At 36.3% G+C, this 24,376-nt stretch overlaps 1 protein-coding gene across 22 annotated transcripts in view; it reads left to right on the forward strand.

The window, feature by feature from the left end:
- The window catches only part of MBNL1 (muscleblind like splicing regulator 1), a 202,393-nt gene that overhangs the window by 167,251 nt on the left and 10,766 nt on the right, over positions 1 to 24,376 (forward strand). For 20 of the 22 annotated variants that reach the window (XR_005028586.2, XR_005028587.2, XM_036904167.2 and 17 more), the window contains 3 exons: positions 15,186 to 15,443; positions 16,606 to 16,659; positions 17,520 to 17,673. Coding sequence is in view for 20 of the 22 variants with exons in the window: in XM_036904167.2 (XP_036760062.1) it covers positions 15,186 to 15,443; positions 16,606 to 16,659; positions 17,520 to 17,673 (466 nt within the window). In the remaining 2 variants the exon portion in view is untranslated. The remainder of the gene's footprint in view (positions 1 to 15,185; positions 15,444 to 16,605; positions 16,660 to 17,519; positions 17,674 to 24,376) is intronic. The other 2 variants (XM_036904171.2, XM_036904172.2) reach the window with 1 other exon arrangement.

Genomic DNA, 24,376 nt, shown 5'->3' on the forward strand with positions numbered 1-24,376 from the left:
GAATGTAAGTCATGACACCATAAAACTCTTAGGAAAAAACAGGCAAAAAAATATCTTGGACATAAACATGAGCAACTTCTTCATGAACACATCTCCTTGGGCAAGGGTAGCAAAAATAAAAATGAACAAGTGGGACTATAACAAGCTGAAAAGCTTCTGTACAACAAAGGTCACCATCAATAAAACAAAAGGCATCCTACAGTATGGGAGAATATATTCATAAATGACATATCCAATAAAGGGTTGACATCCAAAATATATAAAGAGCTCATGCATCTTAACAGACAAAAAGCAAATAATCCAACTAATAAATGGGCAGAGGATCTGAACAGACACTTCTCCGAAGAAGAAATTCAGGTGGCCAACAGGCACATGAAAAGATGCTCCACATCGCTAATCATCAGAGAAATGCAAATTAAAACCACAGCAAGATATTACCTCACACCAGTCAGGATGGCCACCATCCAAAAGACAAACAACAACAAATGTTGGGCAGGATGTGGAGAAAGGGGAACCCTCCTACACTGCTGGTGGAAATGTAAACTAGTTCAACCATTGTGGAAAGCAGTATGGAGGTTCCTCAAAAACTCAAAATAGAAATACCATTTGACCCAGGAATTCCACTTCTAGGAATTTTTCCTAAGAATGCAGGAGCCCAGTCTCAAAAAGACATATGCACCCCTATGTTTATAGCAGCACTATTTACAATAGCCAAGAAATGGAAGCAACCTAAGTATCCATGAGTAGATGAATAGATAAAGAAGATATGGTTCATATACACAATGGAGAATTATTCAACCATAAGAAGAAAACAAATCCTTCCTTTTGCAACAACATGGATGGTGTTGGAGGGTATTACGCTCAGTGAAATAAGCCAGGCTGAGAACAACAAGTATCAAATGATTTCACTCATCTGTGGCGTATAAGAACAACACAAAAATTAAAGGAACAAAACAGCAGCAGACTCACAGAAACCAAGAATGGACTAATGGGAAAGGAACTGGGGAGGATGTGTGGGAAGAGAGGAATAAGGCAAAAAAGGGCATTATGATTAGCACACATAATGTAGGGGGTGGGGCACAGGGAAGGCAGTATAGCACAGAGAAGACAAGTAGTGATTCTGTAGCGTCTTACTACACTGATGGACAGTGACTGTAATGGGGTATGTGGTGGGGGCTTGATAATGGGGGGAATCTAGTAATCATAATGTTGCTCATGTAAGTGTATACTAATGATACCAAAATAAATTTTAAAAAAAGAAAAGAACGGTGGGCAAGGTACTTTGCTTCTGATATTTTCAGTTGGGATTTGCTTGTTTTAAGTTGAAATTATTCTTGTCCTGAAAGGTTCATTCCATTGGAGGAACCATAACATGAGTTTCTAATTGGGGCACTGAATGCTTCCACTGCTTATTGACACAAAAGAGTCTAGTGAATTTTTTTCACGTAGACATAAAAAGTATACCTACTGACTACATAGAAAAATAGCATTTAAGGGTAAAGGAGGATTCATGTGCATGTAGGAAGACATGCCTAGGTTGAGATTTTTTATAGGACTTAATGGATTTGACATGATCTTTTGCAAATAAAAGATTCAATTGAAAATAAGATTAGAAAAGCAAATATAAGAAAGATTTATTGATAGGATTATTTTAATACTGTATTTTTATAGAGGAGGTTTGGCCACCTCTTATATGGTATTTTAATTTCTTTAGAAAACTGCCAAGACATGTTAAAAGTTTTGTGTACCCAGGTCAATGTAGTTTAATTTTTTCTTTTTTAATGTGTAGTATGTCCTGAGAGTGGCTCTTTAACATGTAATCGCACCTCCATTTAAAACACCTGGTCTCTATTACTTATTTCTGTTAGTGATTAGTTTGAGTTTTGTTTTTGTGATGAGAGTTGTAAGTTGTTTAAAATAGGATAAATGCTAAACTTGGCTTAGCCACTCATTGTTGGCTGTTCTTGTGCTAATTACTTATCCCAGTCAAAGTTAAAATGTCCCTAAAATCGGTGCACCTGTTTAAAAAGAGTAATAACAGTAACTATAGATTTAAGCATTTTGGCGTATTCATTAGCTATTTTCAGAGTTGTTTGTATTTTCATGTCCTGTTGGTTTACAAATTCATTTGTAGGAATGGATAAATGAAAACCTGGAAGTGTATTTAATGGGAAGTTTTCTTTAGATGTTCATTCCTAAATAGTCAGATACTTTGATATGTATATTTGATATTTTTTATTACCTGTGGTGAAGAGACAAATTCTTAGCTATTTCCTTTATAGAAATACGCTTGTGTTCTCTGGCCTAATGGTAATTTGCCTTTCAGATTTTAATGAAAACTCCTGCTTAATCTTAATGGAAATCCTCCAAGGTGGCTAAAATTGGTCTTTTTTCCTTCAGCTTTTTAGAAGAGGGAAACCGAAGTTCAGATGGACCAAATTAGTGCAATTATTAGATAACAGACTGAAACTGTGTATCACATCATTAGATATTTTATCTTGGGAGGGTTAAACATGCAATCACCAAAGATCATTTCTCATAATCTCCAGAATTTTAAAATGAGATCTTAATTCTTTTTGAATTGAAAATGGATAATTTATTTGCATTATACTATATACTCATGAACATTAATGCTGTAGATACTTTGATGAAATCATTGATTATCCAGTATTCCTGTTTTAAAATGTTGTGTAGCTCAAGCTTAATAAAAAGCCTATGATTCTTATTGTTGAATAACAGATATGTATATGTCTTAGAATAAGTTCCTTAATATTTGTCATTATGGTTTAAACTGACTTCCCAAAATATTAAAATAGACAAGTCCCTGTTCCTATTATATAATTAGCTCTCTGCTACTGTCTTTGGATATTATTCTCCAAGGAGGGCTGAGTTAAATATGGTGAGCACAAAACATACTACTTCAAAAGGATCTCTTCTTAAAGATCACGCAAATGACTGTCCAGTTTTGAATAAATTCAGACATTGACCTTAATGTCTTTAGAACCCCAATGCCTTCACTTTACGAACATTGCTGAATTTAATCCAACTCCTAAAACCTATTATTATTGTGACCATTTTGAAATATGTTTGTCTTGTTTATAGAAAACTAGAGATCAGATAATAGAACTGTTTATTTTAGACAGGTTTGTATTGTGTTTTAAACTATCTATACGTTATCTTATTCAGTATTCATGATTCCATAACTAGTAAAGTGGGTACTAGATAGGACCCACAACTTTTGGTTCCAAATTTATCCCCCTTTCCACTATGCTGCTTCTACTTAATTAACAAAAGAAGGTTTATATAGAATTAATTCATATTCTTTGGGAAGCTTTCTGAATACTTTTTTTTATTTTTTATTTTTTATTGAAGGGTAGTTGACACACAGTATTACATTACATTAGTTTCAGGTGTACAACACAGTGATTCAACATTTATATACATGATAGTTCTAGGTACCAGCTATCCCATACCAAGTTGTTACAATATTTTGACTATATTCCTTATGCTATACATTATATCCCGGTTACTTATTTATTTTACAATTGGAAGTGTGTTTTTATATATATATATATATATATATATATATATATATATATATTTTGTGAGGGCATCTCTCATATTTATTGATCAAATGGTTGTTAACAACAATAAAATTCTGTATAGGGGAGTCAATGCTCAATGCACAATCATTAATCCACCCCAAGCCTAATTTTCGTCAGTCTCCAATCTTCTGAAGCATAACGAACAAGTTCTTACATGGAGAACAAATTCTTACATAGTGAATAAGTTACATGGTGAACAGTACAAGGGCAGTCATCACAGAAACTTTTGGTTTTGCTCATGCATTATGAACTATAAACAGTCAGTTCAAATATGAATACACATTTGATTTTTATACTTGATTTATATGTGGATACCACATTTCTCTCTTTATTATTTTTAATAAAATGCTGAAGTGGTAGGTAGATACAACATAAAGGTAGAAAACATAGTTTAGTGTTGTAAGAGAGCAAATGTAGATGATCAGGTGTGTGCCTGTAGACTATGTGTTAATCCAAGCTAGACAAGAGCAATAAAACATCCACATATACAGAAGATTTCTCTCAGAACAGGGAGGGTGAGGTTCTAAGCTTCACCTCTGTTGATCCTCAATTTCTCACCTGATGACCCCCCTGCGACTGTGCCTGTCTTAGGTTGTTCCTCCCTTGAGGAATCTTACCCATCTCTGGCTAACCAGTCATATTCCGGGGCCATACAGGGAAATGTTAAGTTGGTAAGTGAGAGAGAAGCCTTATTGTTTGAAATGGTTAGCTTTTTATTTCTTTGCATATTTATGCCCTGTGGCTTCTATGCCCAGCATTTGTCTTGAGGTATCTTTACCACTTGGAGGAGTTATGATACTCGGTAAATTTGATATGAGGCACGAATTCTATTTAAGAATTCGTTGTAATTAGGAAGGAAGAAGAAAAGCTATAGAAGTAGCAGGCGGGAGAAAACATGGGAAGATTGATTATTTCTTTGACATATCTTCTTGTAGAGTAACTTCAGCATGTATATATTTTAAGCTACTACTTAAATTGCGCACACACATTAACATAATAGGAGTATAGTTACATAACCAAAGCATACCTGTAATTACCAGCCATCTCCAGTGAAACCAAGAAAACCAGTTAGGCACCCTAGGCATTTGTGAAAACTTATCAATGATATGATGGTTATTATCTAACTGAATTTGAATAGTTTGAGAAAAATCAGACAAATTAAAACAACCCGTTCCTGGGCACTGTTCACATCCCATATGTTCTTTTAACAGTAAATAGTCTGTAGTTTTAAGATTTTGGAGCGCTACAATTTGCACTTCTCCTAATTCTTGGTTGAGTTCCAACAGTATAGATCCAGTCAAATTTGTTGTTTTACTGTATGCACAGGCCAGCTTAGATATCTCCTTCATTCCCATGGCAAGTCCAGGAACTGGTGGGATGAGTGCATCTACAGCTGTAGCAGCGTGTGGATCTTTGTTGGGGTTTTTTGCTGATCATCTTCTGTCATGAGTCTTCCCGAGAGTGCTGATGTTGGAAGTTCTTTTTCATATCGTATCTTAGTTCAATTTTCGGGGTAGCCAAATTAGGCTTTGATCCTCTGTATAAACACAAACAGACCCTTTGCCTACACTTTTATATGTCCTTTATATCATTGTGTAGAACTCATTAGAGGTCACCACATAGGAACTGCATTTTTTTTTTTTAATCATTAATCTACCCTTACATGACGAATACTTTGTTTACTAGGCTCTCCCCTATACCAGGTCCCCCCTATATACTCCTTTACAGTCACTGTCCATCAGCGTAGCAACCTGTTGTAGAATCACTACTTGTCTTCTCTGTGTTGTACAGCCCTCCCCTTTCTCCCACCCCGCTATGGATGCTAATCTTAATACCCCCTACTTCTCCCCCCCTTATCCCTCCCTACCCACCCATCCTCCCCAGTCACTTTCCCTTTGGTACCTGTTAGTCCATTCTTGAGTTCTGTGATTCTGCTGCTGTTTTGTTCCTTCAGTTTTTCCTTTTTTCTTATATTCCACAGATGAGTGAAATCATTTGGTATTTCTCTTTCTCTGCTTGGCTTGTTTCACTGAGCAAAATACCCTCCAGCTCCATCCATATTGCTGCAAATGGTTGGATTTGCCCTTTTCTTATGGCTGAGTAGTATTCCATTGTGTATATGTACCACATCTTCTTTATCCATTCATGTATCGATGGACATTTAGGTTGCTTCCAATTCTTGGCTATTGTAAATAGTGCTGCGATAAACATAGGGGTGCACTGATCTTTCTCATACTTGATTGCTGCATTCTTAGGGTAAATTCCTAGGAGTGCAATTCCTGGGTCAAATGGTAAGTCTGTTTTGAGCATTTTGATGTACCTCCATACTGCTTTCCACAATGGTTGAACAAGTTTACATTCCCACCAGCAGTGTAGGAGGGTTCCCCTTTCTCCACAGCCTCGCCAACATTTGTTGTTGTTTGTCTTTTGGATGGCAGCCATCCTTACTGGTGTGAGGTGATACCTCATTGTAGTTTTAATTTGCATTTCTCTGATAATTAGCGATGTGGAGCATCTTTTCATGTGTCTGTTGGCCATCTGTATTTCTTTTTTGGAGAACCGTCTGTTCAGTTCCTTTGCCCATTTTTTAATTGGGTTATTTGTTTTTTGTTTGTTGAGGCGTGTGAGCTCTTTATATATTCTGGACGTCAAGCCTTTATCGGATGTGTCATTTTCAAAGATATTCTCCCATACTGTAGGGTTCCTTTTTGTTCTATTGATGGTGTCTTTTGCTGTACAGAAGCTTTTCAGCTTAATATAGTCCCACTTGTTCATTTTTGCTGTTGTTTTCCTTGCCCGGGGAGATATGTTCAAGAAGAGGTCACTCATGTTTATGTCTAAGAGGTTTGTGCCTATGTTTTCTTCCAAGAGTTTAATGGTTTCATGACTTACATTCAGGTCTTTGATCCATTTTGAGTTTACTTTTGTATATGGGGTTAGATGATGGTCCAGTTTCATTCTCTTACATGTAGCTGTCCAGTTTTGCCAGCACCATCTGTTGAAGAGACTGTCATTTCGCCATTGTATGTCCATGGATCCTTTATCAAATATTAATTGACCATATATGTCTGAGTTAATGTCTGGATTGTCTAGTCTGTTCCATTGGTCTGTGGCTCTGTTCTTGTGCCAGTACCAAATTGTCTTGATTACTATGGCTTTATAATAGAGCTTGAAGTTGGGGAGTGAGATCCCCCCTAGTTTATTCTTCTTTCTCAGGATTGCTTTGTCTATTCGGGGTCTTTGGTGGTTCCATATGAATTTTTGAATTATTTGTTCCAGTTCATTGAAGAATGTTGCTGGTAGTTTCATAGGGATTGCATCAAATCTGTATATTGCTTTGGGCAGGATGGCTATTTTGACGATATTAATTCTTCCTAGCCATGAGCATGGGATGCGTTTCCATCTGTTAGTGTCCCCTTTAATTTCTTTTAAGAGTGACTTGTAGTTTTCAGAATATAAGTCTTTCACTTCTTTGGTTAGGTTTATTCCTAGGTATTTTATTTTTTTTGATGCAATTGTGAATGGAGTTGTTTTCCTGATTTCTCTTTCTGTTGGTTTATTGTTGGTATATAGGAAAGCCACAGATTTCTGTGTGTTGATTTTGTATCCTGCAACTTTGCTGTATTCCAATATCAGTTCTAGTAGTTCTGGGGTGGAGTCTTTAGGGTTTTTTATGTACAGTATCATGTCATCTGCAAATAGGGACAGTTTGACTTCTTCTTTGCCAATCTGGATTCCTTGTATTTTTTTGTTTTGTCTGATTGCCGTGACTAGGACCTCTAGTACAATGTTAAATAACAGTGGGGAGAGTGGGCATCCCTGTCTAGTTCCTGATCTCAGCGGAAATGCTTTCAGCTTCTCGCTATTCAATATAATGTTGGCTGTGGGTTTTTCATAGATGGCCTTTATTATGTTGAGGTACTTGCCCTCTATTCCCATTTTGCTGAGAGTTTTTATCATGAATGGATGTTGAACTTTGTCAAATGCTTTTCAGCATCTATGGAGATGATCATGTGGTTTTTGTCTTTCTTTTTGTTGATGTGGTGGATGATATTGATGGACTTTCGAATGTTGTGCCATCCTTGCATCCCTGGGATGAATCCCACTTGTTCATGGTGTACGATGGTTTTGATGTATTTTTGAATTCGGTTTGCTAAAATTTTGTTGAGTATTTTTGCGTCTACGTTCATCAGGGATATTGGTCTGTAGTTTTCTTTTTTGGTGGGGTCTTTGCCTGGTTTTGGTATTAGGGTGATGTTAGCTTCGTAGAATGAGTTTGGGAGTATCCCCTCCTCTTCTATTTCTTGGAAAAGTTTAAGGAGAATGGGTATTATGTCTTCCCTGTATGTCTGATAAAATTCTGAGGTAAATCCATCTGGCCCGGGGGTTTTGTTCTTTGGTAGTTTTTTGATTACCGCTTCAATTTCGTTGCTGGTAATTGGTCTGTTTAGATTTTCTGTTTCTTTTTGGGTCAGTCTTGGAAGGTTGTATTTTTCTAGGAAGTTGTCCATTTCTCCTAGGTTTCCCAGCTTGTTAGCATATAGGTTTTCATAGTAGTCTCTAATAATTCTTTGTATTTCTTCGGGGTCCGTCGTGATTTTTCCTTTCTCATTTCTGATACTGTTGATTTGTGTTGACTCTCTTTTCCTCTTAATAAGTCTGGCTAGAGGCTTATCTATTTTGTTTATTTTCTCGTAGAACCAGTTCTTGGTTTCATTGATTTTTGCTATTGTTTTATTCTTCTCAATTTTATTTATTTCTTCTCTGATCTTTATTATGTCCCTCCTGCTGACCTTAGGCCTCATTTGTTCTTCTTTTTCCAATTTCGATAGTTGTGACATTAGACCGTTCATTTGGGATTGCTCTTCCTTTTTTAAATATGCTTGGATTGCTGTATACTTTCCTCTTAAGACTGCTTTTGCTGTGTCCCACAGAAGTTGGGGCTTAGTGTTGTTGTTGTCATTTGTTTCCATATATTGCTGGATCTCCATTTTGATTTGGTCATTGATCCATTGATTATTTAGGAGCGTGTTGTTTAGCCTCCATGTGTTTGTGAGCCTTTTTGCTTTCTTTGAACAGTTTATTTCTAGTTTAATGCCTTTGTGGTCTGAAAAGTTGGTTGGTAGGGTTTCAATCTTTTGGAATTTACTGAGGCTCTTTTTGTGTCCTAGTATGTGGTCTATTCTGGAGAATGTTCCATGTGCACTTGAGAAGAATGTGTATCCTGTTGCTTTTGGATGTAGAGTTCTGTAGATGTCTATTAGGTCCATCTGTTCTAGTGTGTTGTTCAGTGCCTCTGTGTCCTTACTTATTTTCTGTCTGGTGGATCTGTCCTTTGGAGTGAGTGGTGTGTTGAAGTCTCCTAGAATGAATGCATTGCATTCTATTTCCTCCTTTAGTTCTATTAAAATTTGTTTCAGGTATGTTGGTGCTCCTGTATTGGGTGCATATATATTTATAATGGTTATATCCTCTTGATGGACTGAGCCCTTTATCGTTATGTAATGTCCTTCTTTGTCTTTTGTTACTTTCTTTATTTTGAAGTCTGTTTTGTCTGATACCAGAATTGCAACACCTGCTTTCTTCTCTCTGTTGTTTGCTTGAAATATCTTTTTCCATCCCTTGACTTTAAGTCTGTGCGCGTCTTTGGGTTTGAGGTGAGTCTCTTGTAAGCAGCGTATGGATGGATCTTGCTTTTTTATCCATTCTATTACTCTGTGTCTTTTGATTGGTGCATTCAGTCCATTTACATTTAGGATGATTATTGAAAGGTATGAATTTATTGCCATTGCAGGCTTTAAGTTTGTGGTTACCAAAGGTTTAGGGTTAGCTTCTTTACTATCTTACTGTCTAACTTAACTCGCTTGTTGAGCTATTATAAACACAGTCTGATGATTCTTTATTTCTCTCCCTTCTTATTCCTCCTCCTCCCTTCTTCATATGTTGGGTGTTTTGTTGTGTGCTCTTTTTAGGAGTGCTCCCATCTAGAGCAGTCCCTGTAGGATGCCCTGTAGAGGTGGTTTGTGGGAGGCAAATTCCCTCAACTTTTGCTTGTCTGGGAATTGTTTAATCCCTCCTTCATATTTAAATGATATTCGTGCTGGATACAGTAGTCTTGGTTCGAGGCCCTTCTGTTTCATTGCATTAAGTATATCATGCCATTCTCTTCTGGCCTGTAGGGTTTCTGTTGAGAAGTCTGATGATAGCCTGATGGGTTTTCCTTTGTAGGTAACCTTTTTTTTCTCTCTGGCTGCCTGTAATACTTTGTCCTTGTCTTTGATCTTTGCCATTTTAATTATTATGTGTCTTGGTGTTGCCCTCCTTGGATCCCTTGTCATGGGAGTTCTGTGTACCTCTGTGGTCTGAGAGGCCATTTCTTCCCCTAGTTTGGGGAAATTTTCAGCAATTATTTCTTCAAAGACATTTTCTATCCCCTTTTCTCTCTCTACTTCTTCTGGAATACCTATGATTCTTATATTGTTCCTTTTTGATTGGTCACTCAGCTCTCTTAAAATTCTTTCATTCCTGGAGATCCTTTTATCTCTCTCTGCATCAGCTTCTCTGCGTTCCTCTTCTCTGTTTTCTAGTCCATTAATGGTCTCTTGCATCTCGTCCATTCTGTTTTGACGTCCTTCCAGAGCTTGTTTTATTTCTGAATTCTCCTTCCTTAGTTCTTGCATATTTCTCTGCAAGTCCATCAGCATGGTTATGACTTTTGTTTTGAATTCTTTTTCAGGAAGACTGGCTAAATCTATCTCCCCAGATTCCTTCTCAGGGGAAGATGTAGCAGATGCCGAAGCTGTCTGGGTTAGTCTTGTCTGGATCATATTTTTTTGCCTTTTCATGCTGACAGGTGCTATTGACTGTCAGCTGTTAGGGCCAAAATTTTCACTTGCTACTGGCCTTTCTTTACTGGGACAACTGCGACCCCTAGTGGCTTGTGTTGGGTAATTGCGTGTAGAGTGGGTCTTTGTGTCTTGCCTGGCCGGAAGGGAGAAATTTCCCTTTCTGTGGGCGGAATTTGTCTCAGGCTGCTTCTCTGCTTTCGCAGCGCCCGGTGGGGTAATGGATGGGGGGGCTGCTTGGCTGTTGCCTCCGTGAGGGGTCTCAGAGCTGTTGCCCAGGGGATTAGTGCACCCGGTTTTCCCTGTAATTTCCAGCTGCTGTACTGTGACCTGGGTTGTTTCCGTCAAGCTGTTAAGTCCCTGTCCCTTTAAGACTTTCAAAAAGCCCCCGCTTTTCTTTGTCACAGGGGCATCAGCTTCGGCACCCGCTCAGAGGTCTTACTCCCTGTTCCCCCAGTATCCAGGGCCGCCTGGGCACGTACTGTGTCTGCGCTCTGGCCCGGATGGCTGGGGCTGGGTGCTCGGCAGTCCTGGGCTCCGTCTCCCTCCCGCTCTGCCTGCTCTTCTCCCGCCGGGAGCTGGGGGGAGGGGTGCTCGGGTCCCGCAGGCCGGGGCTTGTATCTTACCCCTTTCACCAGTCGCTGGGTTCTCGCTGGTGTAGCTGCAGTCTGGCCACTGTCCTGCGTCTTCTGGTCTCTCTTTTAGGGCTAGTTGTGTTTGTTGTATTTTCAAAAGTATATATGTTTTTGGGAGGAGATTCCCACTGTCCTACTCACGCCGCCATGTTGACTCCGCCTCCTCTGAATACTTTTTAAAAATTATTTAAAGTTTTATAGGTTGATTCACAGATGTTTCTGGAAAAGGAATTTAGTATTTAAATTTTTCAGTGAATATCTATTGAAATGATGGTTTTACTGTACAGACTACCTCTTACCTGTTTTGTATGAAAGTTTATAAAACTTACCTGATTTACAAAACAAATCCTTCCTTAATATTAACTTAGAGAATAAAAGACCCCACAAACATTTTTCTTTATTAAAACACATTGTGTTTAGCTAAGTAGATAGAATAATTTTAATCTGTGTTTGACAACCATTTTATCAAACTGTAAAAAGTACTTACATTATTTGTTGACCCACTAATATTATTTCTGCACATTTAACCTTAGAAAAAATGGTTTTAAAATGTTTATAGCCATGAATATATTCTTAGCAATATTATTTGTAATACAAAATATTGGAAATAATCTAGATGTTCTCTGAAAGAGTTATATATTATGCACAACTATTTGATTAAATTTGATGCAGCCATCAAAAATGATCACTCTGGAGGGACACTATTTAGTAAAATGAAAAAATGCTTATGCTACACTGTTGAGCAAAAACAGGTCACCAAGTAGTACCTGTACTGTAATTACAACTATTTGCAAAATGTGTGTATGCAGAAGACTAGGTGGAAGTAGAAAGAAGACCCATAATGTTGTTAGGATTTTCAAATTTAATTTTACTTATGTATTCCAAATTCTGTTTGGTAAATCATACCATTTCTTATCCTGATTTGAATTATGAGATTAAATTTGTTGACCTTTTATCTGTCAATTATAATCTGCTAGTGTAATACTAAAAGATCTCTCTTCAAAAGATTTCTTTTCAAGATCAGTATGGTCTAAAGTTTTCTTGAATTTATCAGCAAAACCTAGCCCAACCCATATCCACCAGTCAAGGGATAGATCCCATTTTACTGATGTAGCTTAGCAGAGAAAAATGTGTTATAAAGGCTTTGGGATTTTGTTCTGTTCATTTAGGTACCAACCATCCAGATGTACATCTAATGCTTGGCAAACACCTCTAGCCTCTCTGGCCTGTAGTGCTTACCAGTATAAACTTCACAGTAGGTTTTCTATTTCTTCCTTATTTTTTCAAAGACAGAAGTAATGGGAGAACAGCTTTTTCAGTATATTTCTTCAGTCCCATTTCTCATGTCAGAAGAACCTTAAACTGGAAAAACATAAAAATACTAAACAGTCAGAAGTATGTATCATGTAAAAGCAGTTGATTAAATTCTTTGAACCTCAGAACAGACTGGTTTTAGGACAGATTCTTAACTAATTGCTAATTATGGACTCTGTTTAAATATATTTAGAATTCTCCATAAATGCATCCTGCAAAAGAATACAAAGTACAAAATGGTAATAAACACATACATATGCGTAAAGCAAATGGAGAGGAATGAGAAGATGTCTTAGAATGACTTTTTAAAGTAGTTTTTCCTAAAGTATAGTTGGTATACAATATTATATTGGTTTTAAGTATATACAACATAGTGATTCTACAGTTATCTTCATTATTAAATGCTTACCCCAACTAGTGTAGTTACTATCTGTCAACATTGAAAGATGTTACAGAACTATTGTCTCTATAGAATGACCATTTTTATGCTACCTGAATCTAAATTTTCATCATTGAAAATGCAAAGAATCTTGAAATGGAGAGAGAAATAGGAAATCAAAGTCAGCCTAGTAATCAGGTTGTATTTTGGGAGAATGACGGTCAAATTTCTGGCACAATCGCCAGCGTAATTGTTTTTTTGGAAAACAGCAGATCTTGACTTTAATAGTTATTAAAGATTCTACAAATAGACTACCTTTAATGTAGACCTTCTTTCTTGCTAACGTGGCAAAAAGTCAAATAACCTGGAAAATAGAGCGTTAATTCACCTGCTGCCAATTTTTTATAAGCATATTTGAGAAAGCTACTGAAGGTCTAAGCAGTAGGGTGAGATCCCCTATAGTTTCCTATTTAATGAGAATTGACATAGATTTGCTTAACCAAAACAGTAGCCTTTTTGTTTATGCCGTACTATAAATGTAGCATAAATTTTTTGTACATAGAAAATTTCTGTTTCATTTGAGTGTCTCTCTTGCTGTCTATTTTCATGAACCTAATTGAGTAAGTTGGCTTTGTGTGGAGAATGAGGATTTGAGGTTTCAGAAGTACCACAGCTAATTCTAATGCTCAACCAGAATGGAGGACAACAGTTCTGGATAACAGCTTAATCAGTTTTGCTTTTCCAATTATAAGTTCCTGGTTATCCTTGTTTTCTTCTGTTCAAGAAGGTAAATGCAATGATAAAACAAAATAGGGCCTTCTGTAACTTCCTAAGTTTTGTATTCTTAATCTCTCAGAGTGTTTGGCATACATAGTAGTTATTTGATATTATAAATTTTATAAATGGAATGAGGTGATGAAACTTGAGGTTTCCAAATAGTGCAAAGTGTCATTTGTAATGCTCTTTTAAAGATGTAGCATGATACAAATCATAGAAGCCCTTTTAAAAGGAAGCACTTTCCTTAGTAAATGGGGTATGAATATAAAGGGAAAAACACTTAGAATTCAATGTGATCATTTTATATATACAAGTAAGTATAAGAAAACCTTTGCTTTTAAATTCTCACAGGGTTCCTGTTTCTCTTTCTTGCTGAACTTCAAAATAAAGTGCTCAGGGTCTGTATTTACGCAGCTTATGAAAAGATATGTGGAAAATAAAAACTGTTCCCTTGAAATATAATTAAAAGCATGAAAATATTAGAAAGGCATTCTGTATTTTAGACGGCCCTCTTGTGGTGAAAAGGTCAAACTATCCCAAATGAAGACAGTGCTGTCAAACTTGTGATAGGAAGAGGCACTGTGACAAGCTTTAATACCAAGGATCAAAATTGAGCAGATGAGTGAGAAATAAAATATTTTCACCTTTTACCCAGGGACCCCAAAATTAATATATATAAAACAAATTGTTAATAACAAAAACTTATCTTTTCTGTCTGCTTTGTAAAGCTACTAATTCAATGTCTAATGATAAAAAAAGCTCTTGGAAACATCTTACTAAAATGCTGTCAGATTTTACTTTTTTATACTTTGCAACTTTTGTGCTAACTGAAATGATTTACAACTATAAAAGCAGAACTAAGAGTTGCTGCCTATCCCTCATCCCACTTACCTAAATGTTAACATCTTACCTAACCATATTATCACTTACAAAGCCAGAAAATTAGCACCGAGATGCTTCTCTTAACCCATCTGCAGACCTTAATCAAATTTCACCAGTCTACCAATGTCCTTTCTTTGACTCTAGGATCATCCAGTCTGTGTCCGTGTTTTAGTCTTTGTCTTTCATGACCTTGACACTTGGTCAGGTACTTTCTTTTGGAACAGCACTGATCAGTCATTTTATTAAACATCCTTCCTCTTTAGTTTGTCCTATGTTTCCTTATAATTAAATTCGGGTAATGCACTCTCCACAATAATACATCTGCAGTGATGTTGTGCCCTATTTTTCATAGCGTTCTATCAATAGGTACATGATGTCACTGTATCTTACTATTGGTGACATTAACTTTGGTCACTTGGTTACAGTGATATCCTCCAGGTTTCATCACTGTAAAGTTCCTGTATTTCCCTTGGTAATTAATAAGTATAGCAACATAATTAAAATTAAATGTTTTACTATAATTAGTATTATAAATGCATTTTCTCCCTCATGGACATTTTACTGAAATGGGTTCATAAATTGTATCCTAGACTAGGAATTTTTCCAATTCTTTTGTGCTTTGCTTGCAAATTATCTTTTCTTCTTTCACCTGGAGCCTTCTATCACCAACTTTGCACTTTGTTAAATTCCTCAGAAAGATTCTACTTGTCCATATTGACTGACCCCCATGCACTTACTGACCTCGTAGGTATGTCGAGAGTACCAGCGTGGAAATTGCAACAGAGGAGAAAACGATTGTCGGTTTGCTCATCCTGCTGACAGCACCATGATTGACACCAATGACAATACAGTCACCGTGTGTATGGATTACATCAAAGGGAGATGCTCTCGGGAAAAGTGCAAATACTTTCATCCTCCCGCACATCTGCAAGCCAAGATCAAGGCTGCCCAATACCAGGTCAACCAGGCTGCAGCAGCGCAGGCTGCAGCCACTGCAGCCGCCATGGTGAGTAGACATGAGCCCTCTCCTTGTTGGCAGTCAAAAAGGCAAAGTGAACAACTCTATCTGACTACAAGCTATTCATTTATTAACCTCTTTTTTTTTTTAAGTTTTGCTGAAGATATGTTTGTTCAGGTATCCCAGACAATACATAATGAAGTTACCATTCAAAGAAGTGAGGGTAACTCCTCAAATGGTTCAGATTGCTTCTACCCTTGGCCTAACTCTTAATACTCTGTCTTATTCTGGATGTAGGGTTTCTGAAATTTCTGCTTTGTAAAGAACACCTGTCTCCCTTTTGATTTAACGATATTGCCATTTTTGGTCCTCTTATTTCTGTGTGCCATCTAATCAGCTATTGTTTTCCTTCGGTGTGTTCTTTTGCACATCAAGGCTCTTCTCTACATTTATCTTGCTTTTAACAATAACATAATCTGGAACTGTTTAGGAGAATTGCTTCAACAAAATTGTGTTTAGAATGAGCTACAAGATTTTGAACAGTATGCTATCTAGATTGTCTTAAATAACATTGTGGCATAAACAGTATTGTAAACATAGAGAAGCCTGACTATGCCATTATATAGAAAAGAGAAAGACAGGTACTCAAGGAGTTAGAAATTGATCATTAAGAAGAGAAACTAAACTACATTATTAAGGTAAATTTTAATGTGATCAAATAGCTGATTTTAATGAGTCCATCTTTGTTCTTTGCTTACCTGTTTTAATGTTGTCCTTTTTTTACATAAAAATATGACCTAAGCATTAAAATATTCATAAAAGTCACCTTGTGGTATCACATAGCACAGTAAAATAATCACGAGAGAGGTCTTTTCTGTGTTACGGATACTTGAGCAAAAATACAGAAGGCAGTCTCTCTCCTCTCCTCCTTTCACTCTTTTTTTTTTTTCTGTTAGAGTATCTTGTTTGTAATTAACTACAAAGAGGAGTTATCCTCCCAATAACAACTCAGTAGTGCCTTTATTGTGCATGCTTAGTCTTGTTATTCGTTGTATATGGCATTCCGATGATTTGTTTTTTTATTTGTTTTTTCTCACCTACCCAAAAATGCACTGCTGCCCCCATGATGCACCTCTGCTTGCTGTTTATGTTAATGCGCTTGAACCCCACTGGCCCATTGCCATCATGTGCTCGCTGCCTGCTAATTAAGACTCAGTCGGCTGTCAAATCACTGAAGCGACCCCTCGAGGCAACCTTTGACCTGGTACTATGACCTTTCACCTTTTAGCTTGGCATGTAGCTTTATTGTAGATACAAGTTTTTTTTTTTTATCAATTTAAAAATATATATTCCTTTTTCTGTTATAAAGTTGTAAAGTACAATGAAAAACTGAGTGTGGTTTCCTGACAAAATTGGTGGAAAGACTATAATATACGTACCTGGACAGATATCGTGCAGTGAAAGATTCTGAAAGCCCAGCAGCCCACATTCAGTTTAACTACATTGTAGAATGTTCTAATGAAATACTTACGGACATTAAGAATGTATTTTTGACTGTATATTTATGTACCTGTTTGGTTATTAGCATGGCTTAAGTGATAGAATTATTTACTTTTGAATATTTATAGTTCAGTGTTTAAGAAAAAAAAAACTTGCATGCTCTGGGACATTTGCATGTCTAGGTTAGATCTGGGGGGAGGAGCAGAGTGGGGTTAGATTTTATTTGATCTGTTTCAGTCACTCTACAATTAACTATTAACATTGCTTATACTTGTCAATCCTCATGGAGCTCGCAGTGCAGCTTTTCTTCTTTTCCCAGTCAGTGGCTTCTCACAGAAAGCCTGAAGCATTATGGGGCTAAAAACACTTTAACACATTGTAACATGCTCTTGTACTAGTGGGGTTTTATCCCTTTTTTTTTTCTGGACAAAAATAATGCTTCCTTTAAAGCTTTTATCTTGCTTTTTTTTAAATTTTTATTTATTGGATTTTTTATTCCCTTGGGTAGTTAAGTGCTCTGCTGCTTGCTTGCTCATGCTTCCTAACAATTTTAGCCTTCAACTGATTTTTTTTTCTTTTTCTCTTTTTACTGGTATTTGTTTTTTATACTCATTCACTAAACAGGGAATTCCTCAAGCTGTACTTCCCCCATTACCAAAGAGGCCTGCTCTTGAAAAAACCAACGGTGCCACCGCAGTCTTTAACACTGGTATTTTCCAATACCAACAGGCCCTAGCCAACATGCAGTTACAACAGCATACAGCATTTCTCCCACCAGGTAAGGAGTTTGCATTTGTTTGTAAATGAATCTGATGAGGTGCATAGAGTTCTACCAGTAGAGCAGAGAAATGAGGCCCCAGTTTGCTGTTAGTCATAGATAAGATGGAAGGTAAGGTCAACTGTGGAGCCTTATCTGAGATATCTCCTGTGGCTTTCCTTAAAAACTACGAATTTTAGCTTGATGAGAAATGAGTAAAGAGCAGTGATGTTTTATATATTTATTTTTGTTTGTGGAATTTGGAATTGAAGTACAGTTCTCTTTCTCTTTCCTCAACACTGTTATATGTCTGTCAAGCTATTTTATGACACTTTCCTGCTGTAAGACCCCTTTGCCTTCATGATATTGTAGAGGTCATTTAAATTATATAAAATGACACTTTCAGTTCTGATTTTAATTTATCAGCCTTTTTGTTTTCAAGGTGGAAAATAAAAAGCTGACTTTCTGTTCTAGAGCTCTTAAAAAGTGCTCTTATCAGCATCAATCAGTGCATTGCTTAAAATCATTATTGCTTCTGACCTGATACTGAAATAGCCCTATGTACCCAGTGACATTTACATTATTGTTGAGTTAAGCATTTGTGGTTTCAGCTGATTTCATCTAGTCATATAATCATATTCTAGAACTATCCCCAAGGACATAAAATTAGAAAACATAATCAGCCATTTACCTAGAAACTTATTATTTTCACTCACTCTTCATTTACTTAAGCAAATACATGTTAAACTCCTTGTAATCTGGAATTAAACTAACCAGACTCTAATCCCATTTTTCTCTTCACCTCTTGACCTTCATAAAAAAGTTACCTTGGGTTCATAGATTTATTTAATAAAATAACTTTATGTTATTAAACTAATAATGACTAGGTATATATGTCAAAGATCTAGCCCCATTACTACATTATTCCATATTGCCAGTATTTACAGTTCAAGACGTTCTTAATGCTATGAGGGAATATGATAATTGTTTTTGAATAATGAACAAAATAATGTTATATTCACATTCATTTTTATTACTAAGCACAACTTTTTATACAGCGCATTTTTGAAAACTGACCATTATTATATAGAAATATAGTAGCATTCAGTGAACTAGAATATTCCACTAACTGAAATAGCCTATGCCCTAGGCACCTTTGATAAAATGATATTTATATTCCTGAAATAGTATCTGTCAAGTTGCAATTTACCCATTTTAGAATAAAAGTTAAAACACTTTGATCAATAGGCCATTTGCTTCATTCTGAGGGAAAATTCCCATTTCTCTTGTTTTATAAGATTAAAACTTTCTTCTTAGCAAATACAGTTTTTCAGGTACTTACAGAAATTAATATTTTTTGCTTCTGTATATTTATAAATCTCCGTGTACCTAGATTTATGTTTTCTCCAACAAATAACCTATCAATTTTTCTATAGTTGGATGACTAGACAACTTCATGGGAGTGCAAGTAACTACCATAATCTGTTTGAAGAAATTTTAAAAAATTTTTTTGGTTTACTCTTTTTCAATTGAAATGTGGGTGATATGCAATATTATATTGGTTTCAGTTGGACAACATAGTGATTCCATAATTATGTAAATTACTAAATGCTCACCATGAAAATGTAGTTACCAGCTGTCAACATACAAAAGATATTACATTAACTCTATTTCTTAAGCTTCTCTTATTTTTGTCAGTTTATTTCATTAAATAAAATATTACCATTAGAAATGACAGTTTTTCTGCTTAAAATCTAAAAATGAAAACAAGTCTAACTTCTTCCATATATTAAGAAACTTAAAATAATCTGTTTTATCAAGTGGTTTTGCATTAGTTTCTCCAGCAACATTCAAATGACAAAAGTCTTCTCTAAATGACCATTCATTGAATGATATGTATGGCCCTTATTTATGACAATAGTCTCTCCCTACAGTGACTGTTAGTTTGTGCATAGGACAGAGCACAGTGCATAGGTAAGGGGCAAGTAAGGGAGAAACAGTAAATGACTCAGAAATGAGAATCATGTTTGTCTCTCCCTCATAGAAATTAGGCTTTCTTAGTTTAAATAAAATGTGGTACAGTATGTTGAAATATGCTGAAAATTTAAAGATACATTTGCATTTTTATGATGAGTTTTGCATCAGAGATATTTTGTTCTTGATATTTATAATTAACATGATATGAAATTATTGCAATAGTAATATAAAATAATATGTATTTGTACCCTAGTTTTAAAGGTCTTAAGCTTCAGCTTAATGTTTATTAGTCATATAATCAGAAGTAGGTAGTGTCCCCATTATTCTTTAGAAATATTTTCATTATTTATCATATGTGCCTGTGTGCACAAAAACTGGCCCTATGACATTAGTGGTGAAAATGGACAGCCCATCTTTACTTCTGCCAAACCACTTTCTCAGACAGCTAGAAGGAAACTAATGCAGAAAATGTAAACTCAGATTCCTTAGGGGTCAGGCAAGAAACATGAACAAGTGAAGCAAGAAATAAATTAGGAGCTGAGGGGTCTAGAATACGTGGGAGAGCCCAGGCCCAATCTAAAGGGGGCAGCCAATGTTCAGACTTAGACTTTTGTTGCCTGAGAGGAATATCTGCCTGGCAGGTTATACCAGTCATGCACTGAATACCCTTTGTGGCTCTATGTACATCATAGGGTGCTTTTGTCTATGCCTCCCAGGGTTGTTGGTTCAGACCCTTCACAACTTAATGCAGTGGCCCTCATGTTCAGTGTTGGCAGATCTTAAGTTTTTTCCCCAGATTTTCTGGAAACATCATATGGATGTTTATATGTGAAAATTTCTCAATTTAAAAATTTTATTCACTAATTCAATTTTTCTAAATACCCTTTGAAAACTGTAGGAAGTCCATCTTACCACAAATTTGTATGTAATCTCATGTTTACTACCTCTGAGAAAAGTTGATTTTCCAAAGTCTAGATTATTCTGCAGACATATAAAAGAATTATATGATCAGAGCAATCATCAGAATACAATATAATACTTTGGGATATATATTCTGAAGGCTTTTTTAGAACTGAGAAGAAAATGGAAATCATTTATTTTTTGCAGTTTAGAGTTTAGAGCTCTGTAGTCTGTTGCTTCCTTAATGACTTTAGGCATATGCAGGTCTATTTTTTTGAAGTTACAGTGAAGCATGATTGTCTAACTCCTTAGAGCAGGTGGCTATATATACACACTAGTTTGCTGACAAAAAAATCAGGGATTTTAGCAAGCCCCAAGCAGCTAAGAAAAATTTGTACCATAAATTTGAAGAATAAAATTGGACTTACGTGGCATCTACTCATTTATACATCATCCATCCATGCCCGTATCTACCCATCCATTTATCCATCTATCTTTCCAAATATCCTTCCCTCTCTCCCTCATTGCCCCCTTCCTTTCTGTCTACTTATCTCCTTCCCTGTTTTCTGTCTTATCCATTCATCCATCCATCCATCCATCTATCCATCCATCCGTCCATCCAATCAAAATACATTTGTTGTATGCCACATGTTGTTCCAGTATTTACACTAGAGACTGCAAACGATGACCCAAGGGTTAATTCTAGAATCCAGAAATATTTGTCTAAGAGTGTTTAAATAAAAAGCAAAATGTAAATTCTTCAGAAAATGTACATACTCTCCAGTTGCAAGCCCCACATCTCCATGTTGCCTTAGGCCAAGTTGTTGACATATTTCTTTCAAAACGGCTTCCTTCACTGAGTGTTTGCTCTGTGCCATGTTGCACTGGATGTTTTATATTCATTCTCTCACTTTTTCTTACAACATCTCGAAAAGGCTGGCGTTAATATCCCCATTGTACCAATGAGTAGTTTTGTGTCCAGAGAGATCCAGTGATTTTCCCTAATTTAAATGGCTTGGAAGGTTTAGACAGAACTTGAATTCAGGTCAGGTGGTCTTGGATCAGTGTGTGAGCTCTTTAAATGAAGACCTAAAAAATGATTTGGGAAAATGGAACTAGCCATGGCTAGTGCTTTCCACTGTCCATCTCATTTAAAGGTAAATACAAGTAGTAGATTAAGTTTACATTGAAATTTAAAAAAATTTTTTTAGATACATGCTTCTTAAAAATCATCACCTTTTAAGACTATTGATTTTTCATACAGACTGTGCATAGTCTAGGGTCTACTTAGGTTGTAGGTGTGAATTTCACCCCCAAAACTAGAGTGTGTAAGAAAAATCATTTTTGTTTACATCAGTTTATTTTCTTGAATATAAATTAAGTCTAACTAGTCTAAACTCTAATCTCACTGTGTTCTATAGAAATAGCAGATGTCACTGGGATTCCAGAACCCCATCCTCACATCTCCTCTTCATGTCCACCCCTACCCTCAGAGAGAGGTTTCTGTGGTCCAGTAGTCTCAGGTCTCAGGCTCTCTGCCTCCATTCTTCAGTCAGCACTGGCCACTGATGGTGTGATCACTGTCCAGGTTTACAAGATCTCTTGGAGGCAGGTACCCCAGCAGTTTAGTGGCTGCTTTGGGTACAAGCATCCTTACTGAAGCCCCTTACCCTCAAATGCAGCCCATTCCCTTGACAGCCTGCTGCCCACATGGCTGTTGTAGAAGCAAGCAGGCTACATCACAACTACCCATGGACCCTGTAGACCACCCCATCTCTTCTGTCTTGTGAAATTCTCTGCTCTTCCTCACCTTTTTTGCCTACCTGCCACCTTCAGAAGCGCACCTCACTTCCCTCGTCCTAGCATATTGCCCTCAATCGGTGAAGCTTATGATTTTAAAAGATCCATAGTTAAATTTTCATTAAGCAGCTTCAGCTTTGTGTTGCAGTTCTACCATAAGTAAGGAAACCAAAAGCCAGGAAACTTTCTTAGAATGTGGAAGTGAGAGGGAGATGCAGGGGGATGGGGTTGTTTTTACAGAAAGAAAAGAAAAAAAAAAGATTTCCAGCTTGTCACCTTTATTATAATCAATGAAATTAATGCAGACAGTTTACTTGAAACTTAGTATAGTGATTGTAAATCAGGCTGGGAAGTTTAAACCAGCTTTACCACAAGTTATAATCTCTCAACACCTTCATTTTTCCAGCTGTAAAATAGGGAAAATGGAATTATTTTGTAGGGTTATGTTTAAATGAGTTTAAACATAATTTGATAAAACATTCTCTGATAGCACTTTTATAGGCAGGTTTAAGAGTTTAGAATAAAGCCTGGAATGTAGTAAGCACTGTTTATTTTGTTGTTTCTTGAATTTGATAAGTAATAGAATGGAGTTCAGTATACTAAATAAAAAGAAATAAATTACATGAGGCTTTTGGCTTCTTTGGATATCAATTTTGAGAATCAACTGATTCAGATGATTGTCAATTGTTTGTCTTGTATGATACAAATTACTTACAAATTACTTTCGGAAGACCTAAAATCAGCTTTATATTTCTTATCATAATATACCTAAATAAGCTTGAATTACCATATCTAAATTTTGAACCCCCAGCCAAATCTCCATTATAATATTCTCTCTTCCACTTCTTTTCCTTCTTTTGCACACATCTCATTTGTACATAACCTTCTTAGTTATTTTTCCTGCATCTTCATGTAGCTCAATTTAAAATTTTTTAAGTCATGTAATAAAGTAATGCATACCTTAGAAACACACTATTCTGCTGTGCAGGTATCTTCATAGGGGCAATTTAAATTGACAGATACATTCACTTGAATTTTGCCTTGTACTGAAAATTCAGGAAAAATTTGTATTGGCTGTTTGTGCATCATTATTAATAAATCAACCCATTTGATGTAAAGATGGATATTATGGTCATTTTTAAAGCAACTTTTGTTTTTGGTAAGCGGGTCCTACAGCATTATGTCTTCCTGTTTGTGAGTTATTGCACCCTGGCTAGTGTTTCCATTGCTGCCTTATGTTTATTTGCTGCAAACCCCTCTCAAAACTGTGTGCATTGGTTATAATGGTAATGACGATAACTCCAACTAAAATTCCAATCACAAAAGCTTTAGGGTTTCAGAGAGCAAGGAAAAGGTTAACTCATTTTCAGCATGTGCAGGCTTATGTATGCATGGGATGGAATATAATAGGCAAAATGCAGCATAAAAATAAATAATAAATTAAAACAACCTGTACAATATTTAAACTGACTTTAATATTCTTTAAATACTATGTTACTCTTTGTCCTACACCTTTTCATTCTCTTACCCAGTCCTCCCACCCTCCCATTAGAGGATAATGACTGCACAGGCTCTAAACCCAGTATTCAATTTTGCTTGCTCTACTGTCTCAGATTAATGTCTTTGTCATCACTGGTGTGTTTTTGTTGTTGTCCTTCACAAGTCTTGGACTCAGTAGTCATAGCAAATGACAGCTCTTCAAAGTGTTAAGTAATGCCTAGGAGTGTGACATAACTCCTCCTGAGAGGATGCCTCCCTGGCTCCATTACAGAGTGTAATCACTGATCATTGTGCCCACAGTCTTACTGTGATAACAGACTAATTGCAGCTGTTACAAGGATGCCAGTTAAGTAATCCGTGTTTCTCAATGGCAGCTTTGTTTTACAGTGCCATTCCTGACAAGACTAAGTAAGCAGATACCTTTCTAACAAATGTTCATCCCACATGCTGCAAGTGTTTAAATAGGATGCGCCAAGATTTAGATAGAAAAACAAAATCCTTTTTATATTTTAAAAACTAGAATTTTAAAGTAATCTCATAGAACAGT

This window comes from Manis pentadactyla, chromosome 1, assembly GCF_030020395.1.
Source record: "Manis pentadactyla isolate mManPen7 chromosome 1, mManPen7.hap1, whole genome shotgun sequence".
NCBI lineage: Eukaryota > Metazoa > Chordata > Mammalia > Pholidota > Manidae > Manis > Manis pentadactyla.